Here is a 15,907-nt window from a genome sequence, read left to right on the forward strand (position 1 = left end):
AAGCCTGGCTAACCTAAACAGGCACCTGATAGAATGAAGGAGAGGTCCATAGTTGAATCTGTGTGGATATATAACCCTGGCTGCAAGAATTCAAAAATACTATTTAGGTTATACTACTAGCCTCCAGATTAGGAAAAATAAATTGGTTGCACAATATTGGGAGATCAGAGGCAACGAAGTTGAAAAATAATGTGGAACTTAAATGAACCACATACAAACTCCAAGGCTATAATGAGACATGATTTAAACAATCAAGTTCAGAAGTCTGAAAAAAATATATAAAATGTTTTACTGTAACAAAGTGAATCTTGAAATATTAACAAACAGGAAGATGGATCACAGTAACAGCTTAAAACTTTCTGCCAGAAGAGTAAATGTAAAAAACTGAGTTTGGCAAATCCATTCAAAGAAGATTTTACAGTGGATTAATTTAACTACCTGATTCAAATCACAACAGGTTCTTAACGAAGGAGTAATTTTTAACTCCTTTGCTAGCCTCATGGCGCCATTCAAGTTGTTTCTCTTCTCTCCAATGCACTGCTTAGCCTTTATGATGTTGGCTACATAATTATCTGTGTTCTTCACTAATTCTGCATGCAACTTCCTTTTCCTATATTAGAAACACAAAATGAAAGATTATTTTCAGAATCTAGTAATCTCTAAGTATTTGCAATAGTACAGACTGAACTAGAGCTGTAAACATAAATGTGTCGCAACCCTGTCACAAATAGAGATGATACTTTCACACTGGAGTTGGATTTTCCTAGCATGCCAGCATCAGCAGAATGAAGCCAGATGTTAAATTGAGTGAATTAATGTGAACTACAGTAAAATCATTAAAGAGTTGAGTTATTTGTTTAGCAGGGGCCCTCTCTGGAGAAAAACAACATTTAAACAAAAAAGGAAGAAAGAGTTACTCACTTTGTACAGCAAGTGTGGGTCTTCGAGATGTGCTTGCCTCTGGGAGCTCAACTCTAGTTGTATTCGCATCCCTGCACCTCAGATCGGAGATTTTTAGGAAGCAGTGCCTATTCCGCCTGCACATGTGCTCTCCCCATCTTGTTCTTTGCCCAAGGGCTATATAGTGCTGTATGAGTGAAATGCACTCAGTTCTTTCTCTACCACAGGGCTCACTGTTAAGTGCTCTGAAGCAGAGGGGAGGAGTATGGAAAGTGTAGCACCCATAGGGTCACACATCTTGAAGAACCACAGTTATTGCACAAGGTGAGTAACCCTTTCTTCTTTTAGAAACGTCCCTGTGGGTGCTCCACTCAAAATGACTCTGACAGCAGTACTCCTAACGGAGGGATGGGGCCTCAGAGTTGAGTCTAATATTGAGGCTAAGACAGAGGAGTCAAATATGGCATCGGACACTGAGTCGTGTGAGACTGCATAATGTTCAGTCAATGTATGAGCAGTTGTCCAAGGCACTTCTTTGCATATTTCTGCGATTGGAACATTCTTGAGGAAGACTATGGAAGTGGGAAAAAACAAACAAACAGTTACCTACCTTTCATAACTGTTGCTCTTTGAGATGTGTTGCTCATGTCCATTCCAAGCAGGTGTGTGTGCAAGTCTAGGGGCTGTGGAGCCCGTAGAGTCATGCCTTTATGGCAGTATATATAGGTCTCTGCCGACCTGCTGCCTCTAGAGTTCCTTCTAGCTGGGTACTCCAACAGAGGGTAGGCAGGTGGGTCTTAGAATGGACATGAGCAACACATCTCAAAGAACAACAGTTATGAAAGGTAGGTAACAATTTTTTCAAGTGACTGTTCATGTTGATTCCAGTTAGGTGACTCCCAAGCAGTCCCTAGGAGGAGGGGCTGGAATTCACAGAGTCACAGATTAAACTGTTGCTCTGCCAAATGCAGCATCATCTCTAGCCTGCTGTGTGATAGCGTAGTGCGACATAAAAAAGCATGACTAGACTACCATGTCGCCACCCTGAAGATGTCTTGAATAGGAACCTGAGCAAAGAATGCTGCCAATGAAGTTTGTGGTCTTGTGGAGCGTGCTGTTAATGCTGGTGCCAGTATCTTTCCTAGGTCATAGCACACACTAATATAAGCCGGGATCCAAGAGGAGATCCTTTAGAGCAACACAGGAAGCCCTTTCATTCCTCAGCAACCGCAACTAAGAGCGGTGTTGATTTTCAAAATGGCTTAGTCCATTCAATGTAGAAGGCTAATGCCCGTCTGACATCCAGGGAATGGAGCATGTTCTCTCAGTCACTGACATGATGCTTAGAGAAGAACACTGAAGAAAAATGTCCTGATTTGCACGAAACTGTGAAACCACCTTTGGGAGGAAAGCTGGATATGACCGCAACTGTACCTTGTCTTTATAAAACACAGTGTAAGAGTGCTTGGACGTCAGGGCCTCGAGCTCAGACACCCTCCCAGCTGAAATTATAGCCACTAGGAATGCTACCATCTAAGATAGATAAAGGCAAGAGCATGTTGCTAGGGGCTCAAAGGGAGGACAATCAGCCTTGAGAGCACCAGACTGAGATCCCAGTGGGGAACAGACTGTCTTACTTGAGGGTACAGTCTATCTAGCCTCTTGAGGAAGCGGCCACCCACAGAGTTACCGATACTAACCGACCAGCTGAGCCAGGATGGAAGGCCAAAATAGCGGGCAGCGTCAACCTTTATTGACGATACTGCCAGCCCCTGTTTTAATGCAACAGAGGAGTGTCCTTCTGTAGAGACCAAATTGAAAATCTCTTCCACTTAGCCAGATAAGTGGCACAAGTGGAAGGGTTTCTGCTGCCAAGGACTATTGCGCTAAGTCAGAGCATGCAAGCACTAACGGGTTCAGCCATGGAGTTTCCATGCTGTGAAGTGGAGAGACTCTAGATTGGGGTGCTGGAGGCGACCATGGTCCTGCATGATCAAGTCCGGAACCAGGGGAAGAGTTATCGGCATGTCCACTGGCAGGTCTAGAAGCGTAATGAACCAGCGCTGATGGGGCCATGCTGGTGCTATCAAGATTAGTGATGCTTTCTCTCATCAGACCTTAAAGAGGATTTTGTGGATGAGTGAGAAAGGCAGGAATACATACAGTGGTGCCCCTTCCATGAAAGGAGAAAGGGGTCCGCGAGTGAGCCTGGGCTGTGATTCAGGAAGGAGCAGAATTGCTCACACTTCCTGTTGTGCCGTGTCACGAACAGGTCTATCTGGGGAAATCCCCACCTTTAAAAAATGTTGATCGGGACACCTGGGTGGAGAGACCACTCATGGCCGTGAAAGGACCTACTTAGGTGATCGGCCAGTTTGTTCTGTGAGCCCAGAAGATACACTTGTAGGCATTGTATCAAGTGAGTGATGCAGAAGTCCCACAGCTTGAGGGCTTCTTGACACAGGGTAGAAGAGTGAGTACCATCTTGTCTGCTTATATAGACCATCACTGTGGTATTGTCTGTCAATATCGATATATATTGGCCCTGCAGATGGGCTTCAAACATCTGGCAAGCAAGGCGCACCGCATGCAGCTCTCTGACGTTGATATGCAGTGAAAATTCTGCCTGGGACCAGAGACCTTGAGTTCTGAGTCTGCCTAGGTGCACTCCCCAGCCCATCACCAACGCATCTATGACTAGTGATAGCAATGGCTGAGGTCTGGAGAAGGGTATTCCTGGACATACTATTCGTGGGTTGAGCCACCACCAGAGGGACTCGTGGACCTGAGGAATGAGTGTGAAAGGGATGGAGCCACAAACTGGAATGCTGTACCACATATGTGCAAGCAGTCATGTGCCTGAGCAGTATTAGGCAATTCCATGCCACAGTGGTCGGGAATCTTTTGAAATCCTCCATGATGGCACTCATGGTGAGGAAAGAAGATTCTGGAAGAAAAGCCCTGGCGAAAGCAGAGTCTAGGAGGGCTCTGAGGAACTCTATTCTTTGAGTGGGGGTTACGGTTGACTTTGCCATGTTCAGAATGAGGTCAAGCCCGAGGAATGTCATGCGCAGCAGACTCACGTGGTCCGAGATTGGGCCCAAGATTGGCCCTTGATTAGCCAGTTGTCTAGGTACGGGAATACTTGCACCTGTTGCTTCCGTAGGAAGGCTGCCATGACCGCCATGAGGGTGGATTTGATTTAAATCACTAGTCAGAAGGACTGATCACGGATTTCTACATAAAAGAAGTGAATTCTTGTTGGTTGTTATAACCTTAATACATATTCTTCAAAACTCACGGAGACAGATGCAGGTTTCATTTTTAGAAGGTACACACTATACATTTTTAAAGTGATTTATTTTGAAAAAAACTTTTCAAATTAGTTTTACAGCTATATCAGAAAACGAATGACTGGTTGGTTATTTAATGAAATATTTAAAAAAAATTAAAATTGACTGTCAGGTCAACATGAGAAACTTAAAACATTGGCTTCTGCAGCTAACTCAGTCACCTTCACCTTCATTTTCCTGTTTGTTCATAATCTGGAACAGAAAAACAAGTTTTCCTGCTTTTTCAGGTCCCAAATGATCTCTCAATTTGGAATGAACTAGTCCAAAGGAAGAAAATATTATTTCTACACCAGCAGAAGCAGCTACTGCTGTTAAAAGTGAGATTATCACTTCAACAGTCTGTGAATCCAAGCGCTTAAGTGACTTCCACCAGTTCATTGGTGAGATTCTTTAAACATTATCAGCAAACATATATTTCTTGAATGGTTCACCCCTAGCTCTGAAGTTTATTATAGCTGGCATTATGAAGGGATGGATTGCTGATATCCATGTCATAGCCAACTCCCCTTCTTCAGTAGTTAAGGTTTGACCCTGGTACCGAGCATTGAGAATATCTGCAAGAAAAAGAGCTGGAGATAGTACTCGTCTCATTCATTTTTTTAATGCTTGTAATTTAACTCCATCATTGCATTTTTCTCTTTTTAAGATCTCACTCAGTTCCCTCCAAATTTCAACAGCATCAGCAATAAAACAGCTATTTCCCTGCATTTTGTTCAAGGCTACAGAAATAGGCTTCAGGGTATTCAACATTTCTCTTAAACCCAATGTTGAGAACTTTGGCTGTGACAGTGCCATCTGTTTTTTCACAATATTGTTCATCAGATTAGGCTAGTTCTTCATATAGTGATCAAAACTGTCCACTACTGAGTTCCATCGCATGTCTTGTGGGAGAGTTAGCTTGGTTCCTCCCACTTTTTTTCAGAGCAGCTGCTGCAAAGTGGTTCTAACAGAAATATTTTGACATTTCAACAACGTTAGCCTTTATTTCTGGAACACTGAAGTCCTTGGCTAGGAGGTTCATCAAATGAGCACTGCAGCCATATATTATTAGCTTGGGACTTTCTTCTAAATAATTTCTTCTCATCTTGGATACATTTGCAGCATTGTCTGTGACCAAGCAGAATACAAGACATTTGAATTTTTTCCCACCATTTGCTATAGTTTTTACTGCTACATCTTGTAAGTATTCTGCTCTGTGTGCATTTCCTGATGTATCAAGTGTTTCTGTAAGGAAGACACTCCCTTCTTCTGTTGTCACACAAGCACATACAACAGGATCATTGTGGACACTGCTCCCTCCATCAAGACTCAGGATAACAATTTCACCCTCTAGATCTTTTGCACACTGCTCAATTTCTCTCTCATACACCTGATCCAGCAATTTGCCTGTGACATAGACCTGTTGAGTAGACTGTATCCTGGTCTTAATGACTGAGGCACATTAATGAAGTGTGGGTTCTCAATCATATGGAAAGGATACTTTGTTGCATAAACAAACCAGGCAATTTTTTCATCAATTACTTCTTTTTGTAATCTGTTGGTTCTTATCACAAACTTATCTACAGTTGTTTCTGGATGATGGAGATTTTCCCCCCCCTTTTTACTACAGGTGATATACTGTGGCTATGTGACATACATGATGTGACTGAAATACTATCATTGGCAGATAACAGAAACTGCAGAAAATGACGGTGATCTTGAAGGTAGATAGTCTTCAGAATCCTGTACGTTGAGGATGGATTCTCCTAAACAAAATACGTCAATGCAGTTATTTAATTATTACCATACTGCTCATTTAGTATTACTCATTGCATTCACTAACACTCAGTAAGACTTTAAAGATGAAATTGTAAAAGGAAGATCTTCCTATTTCAGATATTTAGGTTTTATCACAACTGAATCTAAAATGATAGTACCATAGAGTAAAACTCTCTTTTTTGCTCAAACATGAGAATTCAAGAATAGTCCAGAAGGAAGACAGGCAGTCCTTAAGAAGTATGAAATAAAGTTTACCAACCTGAAGATCCTGCATGTTCAGACATGTTCTTTTCATGATCTTCAACGCAGCTCCCTCCTAAGGAACACTTCTCGTGATGCTGTTTCATTTGGGCAACGAGGCCTTGCATTTCTTTGTTGCACTGTTTGCATTTTACATTCATGCCTGTCTTACCCACAGGTACAGGATATTGCTGCCAAACTGGGTCTCTTTTATGGTTTGCTGCCATTATAGGTTTTCCCTTCTAGTGAGGGAACGGTATGATAGATCTCAAATCAATGAAGGCTACACTCAGAAAGACCTCAAGACTTCTGGAATATGCTGCTCAAACAGTTTCACTTTTGTTTTTACTGCCTGTCCCTCCCTTCTCTCACTTATCTCCAGACTTCTCCTTTTCCATATCTATTCCGCCCCCAACAATCTTCTATTCATTGAACTTTTTGAAACTTTGCACTTTTAGAGAGAATAAGGGATTGACTCTACACAAATTTGCAGAGGGAGAATAGGGTTGAGATCTGTTATTTCTCACCTTCTATATATTATTTATTTAAAAACATTTTTGCTGTTGACAATCATATCTCTGGAGACACAAATCCACAGTTTGAGAACTGCAAAACCAAGCCTCTTTGAAGGTATCTTCCAGACTGTGCACTGAGTCCCACTGAGTAGACTGAAAGATTAACCTAAACAATCTATACAGAAGCCCCTGGAACCCTGTAAGATTGGGTCCCTAATCCATGAACTATTGGAACTCATTTACAAAACTTTTCTTAAACATTACATGACTATATTGTCTCATACTATATAATTAGAATTTATAATCCCTATTCCATGATGAAATATCTTTGAGCTATAACAGATCTTAATTAAACCTATCTTTAAACAAGTTTTTTCCTCAAAAAACATTTTATCAAAAAAATCAATGGTGGCCAGGATAGATAAAAATCAGTTTCAGCCATACTGTTTTTGCTGGGTCCAGCAAGGCCTCATTGATAGGGAACGTGTTGCAAGCAGATGTAGGATGCCGAGCAGCTTGTGTTGCGATTCCTTTGCTTCTTCAAGTGGAATTCGTAACAAATTTGCTACTCTCTTAATGAGATCTTGAAACCATTTGAAGGTGTCTGCCAGGGTCGGTGGAGGATACATGACTGCTTAATTAGGAGAGAATGAAGAAATGTTGGTTGTTGGAATAATGTTTGTCTAGTCTTGTGAAAACTCCCTTGTCTAGTCTCGCTTCCTGTTCCTCAAGCACATCTGGTGGATCAGAATGCCTGGCTAGAGAAGCTGAAGGAGACTGCCTTCCCGCATTCCAGTGGGCGACACTAGGGGAGCTTGAGAATTGGTGCCTATAAGCTATCCAACGTGCAGACCAAATGGACACCACTACCTAAAATCTCTGGTCTGAGGCATAGACTCACGAATACACCTAGAGTGGAGCACCCATAGGGATACTATTCAAAGAACTACTTTTGTTACTGCAAATATGCTTTTTATTTCTCTTTGCTACCCTTGAGCACGTGCTTAGAAGTATCTCCATTCCAGCCCCTGGATATTTCCACACACTTCAACTGAGGACTAAGAAAGTTGCCGCTTAAGTTTCACTCTTAAGATAACATGTCCCATTCTATCTTCCAACGAGTTCTCTAGCAAGAACAGGAAAGTTCCAATGTAAAAGACCATATGAAAAACAAAAATTACTGAGGGCATGTGGCACCAGCTGGGACTCCGCTGTTAAGCAGGCCCTTCAAATCCTCACTCTGACAAGCCCTCCCCCTCTACACCTGGACCCCTCCCCCCAATGAATCCCCCACACCCTGACCCCCACCCAACTGAGTCCCAACCAGCTGCACCTGGACCCCCACCCCATTAAGCCCCACTCCCTCAGCACCCGGACCCCTCTCTGATCCCCCCATACCCAGACCCCACCTCTGAACCCCAATCATCTTCACCTGGATCCCCTGCAGAGTTCCATTGTCCTGCACCCAGAACCCCACAATGAGCCCATGTATCAGGGTCTCCCACTGAGCCACCCACATCCAGACTGCCCCACAGAGAAACCTCTCACCCCACACCTGGATCCCCCACCACAGTAAGACCCTTCACACTTGGATCCTGCTGGGCTGAGCCGGCCCACCCACACATAGTGCGCCTCACGCAGAGGAGCAGGACCCTGGGTATTTCTGGGGCAGGTCTGGCCCTTGTACCGTGTCAGGGTTGGTGCAGCCTCACTGCCAAGTCCCTGTAATGCTGGAGGTGGGGGCTTCAGGATGATCTGCCACCTCAATGCAGCCAGTGGCCTGTGCTCCCCACTGCTATGCAGGAGCCATGTTTATTTATTGTCAAATTTGCAGAACGTTGCAGAATTTTAAAATATTGTGTGCAGAATTTAATTTTTTTTGGAGTAGAATTCCCTCAGGAGTAAATGTTCATGGTTGGACAGATTAATAAATTAAGATATTATGAAATTTCTACATCAAAGACACCAATATTTCCAGTTAACTAACTTATTTTTTTGAATGTAACACAAGTTTGGATTGTCCATGACATAAAAATAGTCACATTACCTTGACTGAAGAGCAGTAATAAGATAATCAAACTTTTTATCCATAATGTCTACAATACTGTCTTCTTCCTGCTTCACTTTGGATTCCAAATATCCCAGCATCTATTTCATTTTTAAAAGATACCTAAATCAATGCCTAATCATTCATCCTATTTTTGCAAAATAATAAGCCACAGTCATTTATAAATGTCAGAGGCAACAATGAGAATCACACAAACACATTTCAGAGTCAGAGTGACCACAAAGAACATTGCGGGATAAACAAATCTAGAAGAACTAAAGCTGTTGACCTGATCTATACACAGTTTCTGTACTGGCAGAATATTTCAGTTAGGCATATGATCTCTCCACCCCCCCCCCCCCCCCCCGCAAAACAGGCACACAAGTACAACCCCCATAATGTGGATGCAGCTATAGCAATAACTTAATACCTGTATAAAGCACCTATATTGATGTAACTGCACCTACAGTAGGGGGATTGTACTGCTTTAAAAGACGGTTACTCACCTTTGTAACTGTTGTTCTTCGAGATGTGTTGCTCATATGCATTCTAGTTAGGTGTGCACGCGCAGCATGCACGTTCGGAGATTTTTACCCTAGCAACACTCGGTGGGCCGGCAAGGCACCCCCTGGAGTGGCGCCACCATGGCGCCCAATATATACCCCTGCCGGCCCCACCGCTCCTCAGTTCCTTCTTGCCGGCTACTCCGACAGTGGCGAAGGAGGGCGGGTGTGGAATGGATATGAGCAACACATCTCGAAGAACAACAGTTACAAAGGTGAATAACCATCTTTTCTTCTTCGAGTGCTTGCTCATATCCATTCCAGTTAGGTGATTCCCAAGCCTTACCTAGGCAGTGGGGTTGGAGTGAGACGTTGCAGAATGTAAGAGCGCTGAGCCGAAGGCTGCATTGTCTCTAGACTGTTGGACCAATGTGTAGTGCGATGCAAAGGTGTGGACGGAAGACCAGGTGGCCGCGCGGCAGATTTCTTGTATGTGAACATGGGCTAAGAACGTGGCAGATGAGGCTTGAGCCCGAGTAGAGTGGGCGGTAAGATGGCCAGTCGGAACATGAACCAACTCGTAGCATGCCCGAATGCAGGATGTCACCCAAGAAGCAATCCGCTGGGAAGAGATTGCCATGCCCTTCATACGTTCTGCCACTGCTACAAATAGCTGAGGTGAACGTCGGAAGGGTCTGATCCTCTCGGTGTAAAACGCGAGAGCCCTACGGACATCCAGAGTATGCAGCTGCTGTTCCCTTCGCAATGAGTGCAGTTTTGGAAAGAAGACTGGCAGGAAGATGTCCTGATTGACATGAAAGGCGGAGACGACCTTAGGGAGGAACGCCGGGTGTGGTCGCAGCTGTACCTTGTCCTTATGGAACACTGTATACGGAAGATCCACAGTAAAAGCTCTAAGTTCCGAGACTCATCTCGCCGAGGTGACAGTAACTAGGAACGCTGTCTTCCAGGACAGGTACAGCAGCGAGCATGTGGCTAAAGGCTCAAAGGGGGGCCCCATGAGCCTGGCCAAGACAAGGTTCAGGTTCCAGATAGGGGCCGGTTGTCTGACCTGAGGATAGAGTCGCTCCAAGCCCTTAAGGAATCTGGAAACTACAGGATGGGAGAAAATGGAACTGCCAACCTCCCCAGGATGGAAGGTGGAAATAGCTGCAAGGTGCACTCTTAGCGAAGAGATCGCTAGACCTTGCTCTTTGAGAGACCATAAATAGTCCAAGATGGTGGGGACCGATACAGTCTGCGGAGAAAGGTCCTGCTGAGCGTACCACTGACAGAAGCGCTTCCATTTAGCAAGGTACACTGATCGCATGGAGGGCTTTCTGCTACCCAGCAGCACCTGTTGCACTGCGGCGGAACAACGCAACTCCGATCGGCTCAACCAACCAGCAACCATGCAGTCAGATGAAGGGACTGCAGGTCTGGGTGGTGTAGCCTGCCGAAGTCCTGCGTGATCAGGTTCGGGCAGAGTGGCAGGGGAATCGGGTCTGACATGGACAGATCGAGCAGCATGGTGTACCAATGCTGCCTCGGCCAAGCCAGAGCGATCAGGATAAGGCGGGCTTTGTCTCTGTGCATCTTGATCAGAACTCAGTGGACCAGAGGAAACGGAGGGAAGGCATAACAGAAGTGGCCAGTCCACGGAGTGAGGAACGCGTCTGACAGAGAGCCCGGGGAGCGACCTTGCAGGGAGCAGAACACTTGGCATTTTCTGTTGTCCCTGGAGGCAAAGAGGTCTATTTGGGGAAAGCCCCACCTCCGGAAAACTGAATGGAGAATGTCCGGACGGATGGACCACTCGCGCGCCAGGAAGGACCTGCTCAGGTGATCTGCGAGCGTGTTCCGGACTCCTGGGAGGAAGGAGGCTACTAGGTCTATGGAGTGGGCTATGCAGAAGTCCCACAGTAGTATTGCCTCCTGACACAAGGGGGAGGACCGCGTCCCTCCATGTTTGTTTATATAATACATGGCCATTGTGTTGTCTGTGAAGACTGCAACACAACAGCCCTGCAAATGGTGCTGAAACGCTTGGCACACCAGCCGGACCGCTCTCAGCTCCCGGACATTGATGTGTAGAGTCAACTCCCGGGACGACCAAAGGCCTTGGGTGCGCAGGTGCCCTAGGTGAGCACCCCAGCCCAGAGAAGACGCGTCAGTTGTTAGGGACATGGAGGGTTGGGGAGGATGGAATGGTCGTCCTGCACACGCCCGGGAGGGCGTTCGCCACCAGTCGAGGGAGCTGAGAACGCTCAGCGGAATCGTCAGAATGATGTCTATAGCGTCTCTGCGAGGCCGATAGACGGAAGCGAGCCAGATTTGCAGAGGCCGCATTCGCAGTCTGGCGTGCTGTGTGACAAATGTGCATGCAGCCATGTGACCGAGGAGACCAAGGCAGGTGCGGGCAGAGGTTGCTGGAAAACGCTGAAGACCTTGGACAAGTGAGACTATGGCCTGAAACCGATGGAGGGGTAGACTGGCTGTCGCAAGGTTGGAGTCCAGCATTGCCCCGATAAACTCTATCCTCTGCATAGGCACCAGAGTGGACTTGTCTAAGTTGATGATCAGGTCTAGACGCAGAAAGAGGTCCTTGATAATGGCCACACGGCTGATGACTTGTGCCTCAGAGGCCCTTCGGACGAGCCAGTCGGCGAGGTAGGGGAAGACGTGTATCCGACGACGGCGTAGGGAAGCAGCGACAACCGCCATACATTTCGTGAACACCCGAGAGGCCGAGGAGAGGCCAAAGGGGAGGACAGTAAACTGGTAGTGACGGTGGTTTACCACAAAGCGCAGATATCTCCTGCAAGGGGGATAAATTCCTATGTAGAAATATGCATCCTGCATGTCGAGAGCGGCGTACCAATCTCCGGGATCCAGGGACGGAATGATGGTTCCCAGGAATACCATGCGGAACTTGAACTTTTTGATGAATTTGTTCAGTCCTTGCAGGTCTAGGATAGGCCGAAGGTCCCCTTTCGCCTTGGGAATGAGGAATTATCGGGAATAAAACCCCTTGCCCCTTAACTCCTCTGGTACCTCCTCTACAGCACCAACTGAGAGGAGCTTGTGGACCTCCTGGATGAGGAGTTGCTCGTGAGAGAGGTCCCCGAAGAGGGACGAGGAGGGGGGGTGAAAGGGAGGGGATGAAACAAACTGAAGATGGTATCCAAGCTCCACCATGCATAGGACCCAACGATCTGATGTCAACTGGGACCACGCCGGAAGGAACGGGGAAAGGCAGCTGTAGAACTGAAAGGGATCCGGGGAGGCAATTGGTACACTGCTCTCGGGAGCACCCTCAAAAGTTTGATTTGGGTCCCTGCGTTGGCTTGGTGGGACCGGAACTGTTGCCCCCTTGAGGGCCAGACTGCCGTCTGCGATTAGTACGACCCCTTCATCCGGCAAAGTCTTGCCGTGGCCAAGGTTGGGGGGTAAGGGTGCTGTGGTTGAGAACGGAAGGACCGTCTTTGAGTCTGAGGCGTATGCATTCCCAACGAACGCATAATTACTCTGTTGTCATTCAGACTCTGCAGTTTGGGGTCGGTCCGTCTTCTGCGAAAACAAGCCTTGGCCATCAAACGGCAAGTCTTGTACTGTGTGTTGCAACTCAGGTGGCAGTCTGGACACTTGTAACCATGATATGCGGCGCATGGCTATGCCAGAAGCAACCATTCTGGCAGCCGAATCAGCGGCATCTAATGAAGTTTGTAACGAGGTCCTCGCAACCCTCTTCCAGGAGTGCTGTAAGTTCCTGGCAGGAATCCTGCGGAACCAACTCAGCAAACTTCCCGACAGCCTCCCAGGTGTTGTAGCTGTATCTGCCAAGGAGGGCTTGTTGGTTCGCTATGCGGAGTTGGAAACCTCCTACAGAATAGATTTTTCATCGCAACAAGTCCATGCGCCGGGCTTCTCTAGATTTAGGCGCGGGGGCTTGTTGACCGTGGCGCTCCCGTTCATTGACGGACTGTACCACCAAGGAACAGGGAGCGGGGTGCACATAGAGGTACTCATACCCCTTGGAGGGCACCATGTACTTCCGTTCGACCCCCTTGGCTGTGGGTGGGATGGAAGCTGGGGATTGTCAGATGGTGTCAGCTCTAGCCTGGATCGAACAGATGAATGGGAAAGCCACTCCAGTGGGTGTCTCTGCGGATAAGATGCTAATCACCGGGTCCTCCACCTCCGGGACCTCTTCAACTGGCAGGCTGATATTCTGGGCGACATGCTGCAGAAGGTCCTGGTGAGACCGGAGGTCAATCGGAGGTGGTCCCGATGATGACGTCCCCCCTACTGCTTCATCCGGGGAAGAGGAGGATGACAGCCCCGGGACGAGTGGGTCCTCCACTGATGCCTGGTCCGGGTGGACCTCAGTCTCCGGAAGGTCATGCGGTTCTGGTGCGGGTGCACCGTTTTCCTCTGAGTCAGCGGGGAGAGGTCGGCTGACGGTGGCCTCGGGCGCACAGTGCTCTGAGTGACCGGTGCGTGATGGGCCAGTCAGTTCACCTTGGGCTTGATGATACACCCAAGGTGTCCCAAAGGTCCGTGGTCCGGGCTATGGGCATGCGTATCCGAGTCTCCGTAGGAGGCACTGTCCGCATGGGAGGAGACGGATGGATGACGCAAGGGCCACGGAGGAGCTGAAGTCGCTTGGACCAGGTCTCTGCATCCATTGGACTCCTGTCTACGCGGTACCGGCAAACAGTACCGAGAGTCATAGCGGTGCCGGGAGCAGGACCAGGACCTGCGACCAGCGCAGTGCCGGGAGGTCGACCGGTGCCGAGATCTGCTGCGAGAAGTACGGCGGTGCCGGGATCTGGACGGTGCTGAGAGTACCGTGATGGAGAGCAGGATCTCGAGCGGTGCCGCGAGTACGACCGGTACCAGGATGGAGAGCGGTACCAGGACTGCAAGTGGCGCCGAGAGCGGGAGCGATGCTGGGATCGAGAGCATCCACGAGACCTGGATCGGGACCGGCGGCGTTGCACTGTGTCCGGCGAAGATGGCTTCATCATGGCAGGCTTGCCCAATGACTGATGAACTCACACTGGCGGTGCCAGGGGTTGGGGCAGCTCAGGCTCCGTCAGAGCAATTAGCTCCCGAGCCGTGGAGAAAGTTTCCGGCGTTGAGGGCACGACGAGCTCGACCACAGCGTGCGCTGGGGAGCTGATAGGCACCAGACTCGACGGCTCCTGAGAGATCGGAATCGACGGTGCGGAGGCAAGCGGTGCCGCAGCAGTTGACGGTGCTGGGCGGTCCGCCTTAGACATACGCTCCGACTGCGGTGTAGACAGAGGTGCCGTAGGAGCCTTGTGCCTCCTCCTCCTCGGGGAGAGGAATCGGTGCCTGCCAGCAGGTTGAGCCAGTGAAGGCTGGTGCCGAGGGGTCTCCACTGGCACTGTGCGCTCCAGTGCGGAGGAAGCACTCGTCCCCAGTGCCGGAGTCGGTGCCGAAGATGGAGGAGTTAGAGCTGCCTCCATCAAGAGTTGCTTTAGGCAAATGTCCCGCTCTTTCTTTGTCCAGGGCTTGAACGCCTTGCAGATTCGGCACTTGTCCGCAAGGTGGGATTCTCCCAGACACTTTAAACAGGAGTCGTGCGCATCTCCTGTAGGCATCGGCCGATGACAGGCCGCGCAAGGTTTGAAGCCCGGTGAACCGGGCATGGGCCCCAGTACCAGGGGAGGAGAAGGGGTTAGCCCCCGACCCTCTAACTATATACACAACTACTATACAACTACTACTAATATAAAAATTAACTATATAAAACTAACTATGTACACAATAACTATATAAACGAGCGAAGAGCTAGGGAGATGGAGATCAGCTAAGCAGCGCTCCACTGTTCCAACGACCGACACAGGCGGAAAGAAGGAACTGAGGAGCGGTGGGACCAGCAGGAGTATATATTGGGTGCCCTGCTGTCCCAGCGAGTGTTGCTAAGGTAAAAATCTCAGACGAACGTGCACGCTGCACGCGCACACCTAACTGGAATGGATATGAGCAAGCACTCGAAGAACTATAATTAGTATAATTAAGAAGTACAATTTTTGTGTTGTTGACACGCCCATAGAGAGGAAGAGATGAGGAAAAGAGGCACACCAGTGTAGGGTGCAGTGTTTGGAAATAGCTGGTATGCACCCATATGCTATACAATCGCCTCTTTGAAGCTACTATTTTGTTCTCCAGAAACTCAGTTTTTTTAAAAAATAAAGTAAATCTCTAGCTGTTATGGCCGCAGAGAAAACCTCAATACCATAAACCAAATGTAGCTTGCAAAGAGTCTAGAACAGAACCTGGGGATTACAGTAGACAAGAAGCTGGATATGGGTCAGTAGTATGCTCTTGTTGCCAAGAAGGCCAACAGCATATTTGGTTGTATTAGTAGGAGCACTGCCAGCAGATCGAGGGAAACTGATTACTCCCCTCTAATCAGCACTGGCGAGGCCACACCTGGAGTATTGTGTCCAGTTTTGGCCCCCACCCACTACAGAAAGAAGGTGTACAAATTGGAGAGAGTCCAGTGGAGGGCAATGAAAATGATTAGGGGGCTGGGGCACATGACTTATGAGGAGAGGC

General features: G+C 47.8%; 1 protein-coding gene across 1 annotated transcript in view; it reads right to left on the minus strand.

Moving 5' to 3' along the window:
* The window catches only part of RNF17 (ring finger protein 17), a 206,147-nt gene that overhangs the window by 147,019 nt on the left and 43,221 nt on the right, over nt 1-15,907 (minus strand). Inside the window, exons 9-10 of the mRNA XM_050928582.1 lie at nt 8,814-8,914; nt 439-610 (exon numbers count right to left, since the gene is read on the minus strand). Of these exons, the coding sequence (XP_050784539.1) occupies nt 439-610; nt 8,814-8,914 (273 nt within the window). The remainder of the gene's footprint in view (nt 1-438; nt 611-8,813; nt 8,915-15,907) is intronic.

Source organism: Gopherus flavomarginatus, chromosome 1, assembly GCF_025201925.1.
Source record: "Gopherus flavomarginatus isolate rGopFla2 chromosome 1, rGopFla2.mat.asm, whole genome shotgun sequence".
Taxonomy (NCBI): domain Eukaryota; kingdom Metazoa; phylum Chordata; order Testudines; family Testudinidae; genus Gopherus; species Gopherus flavomarginatus.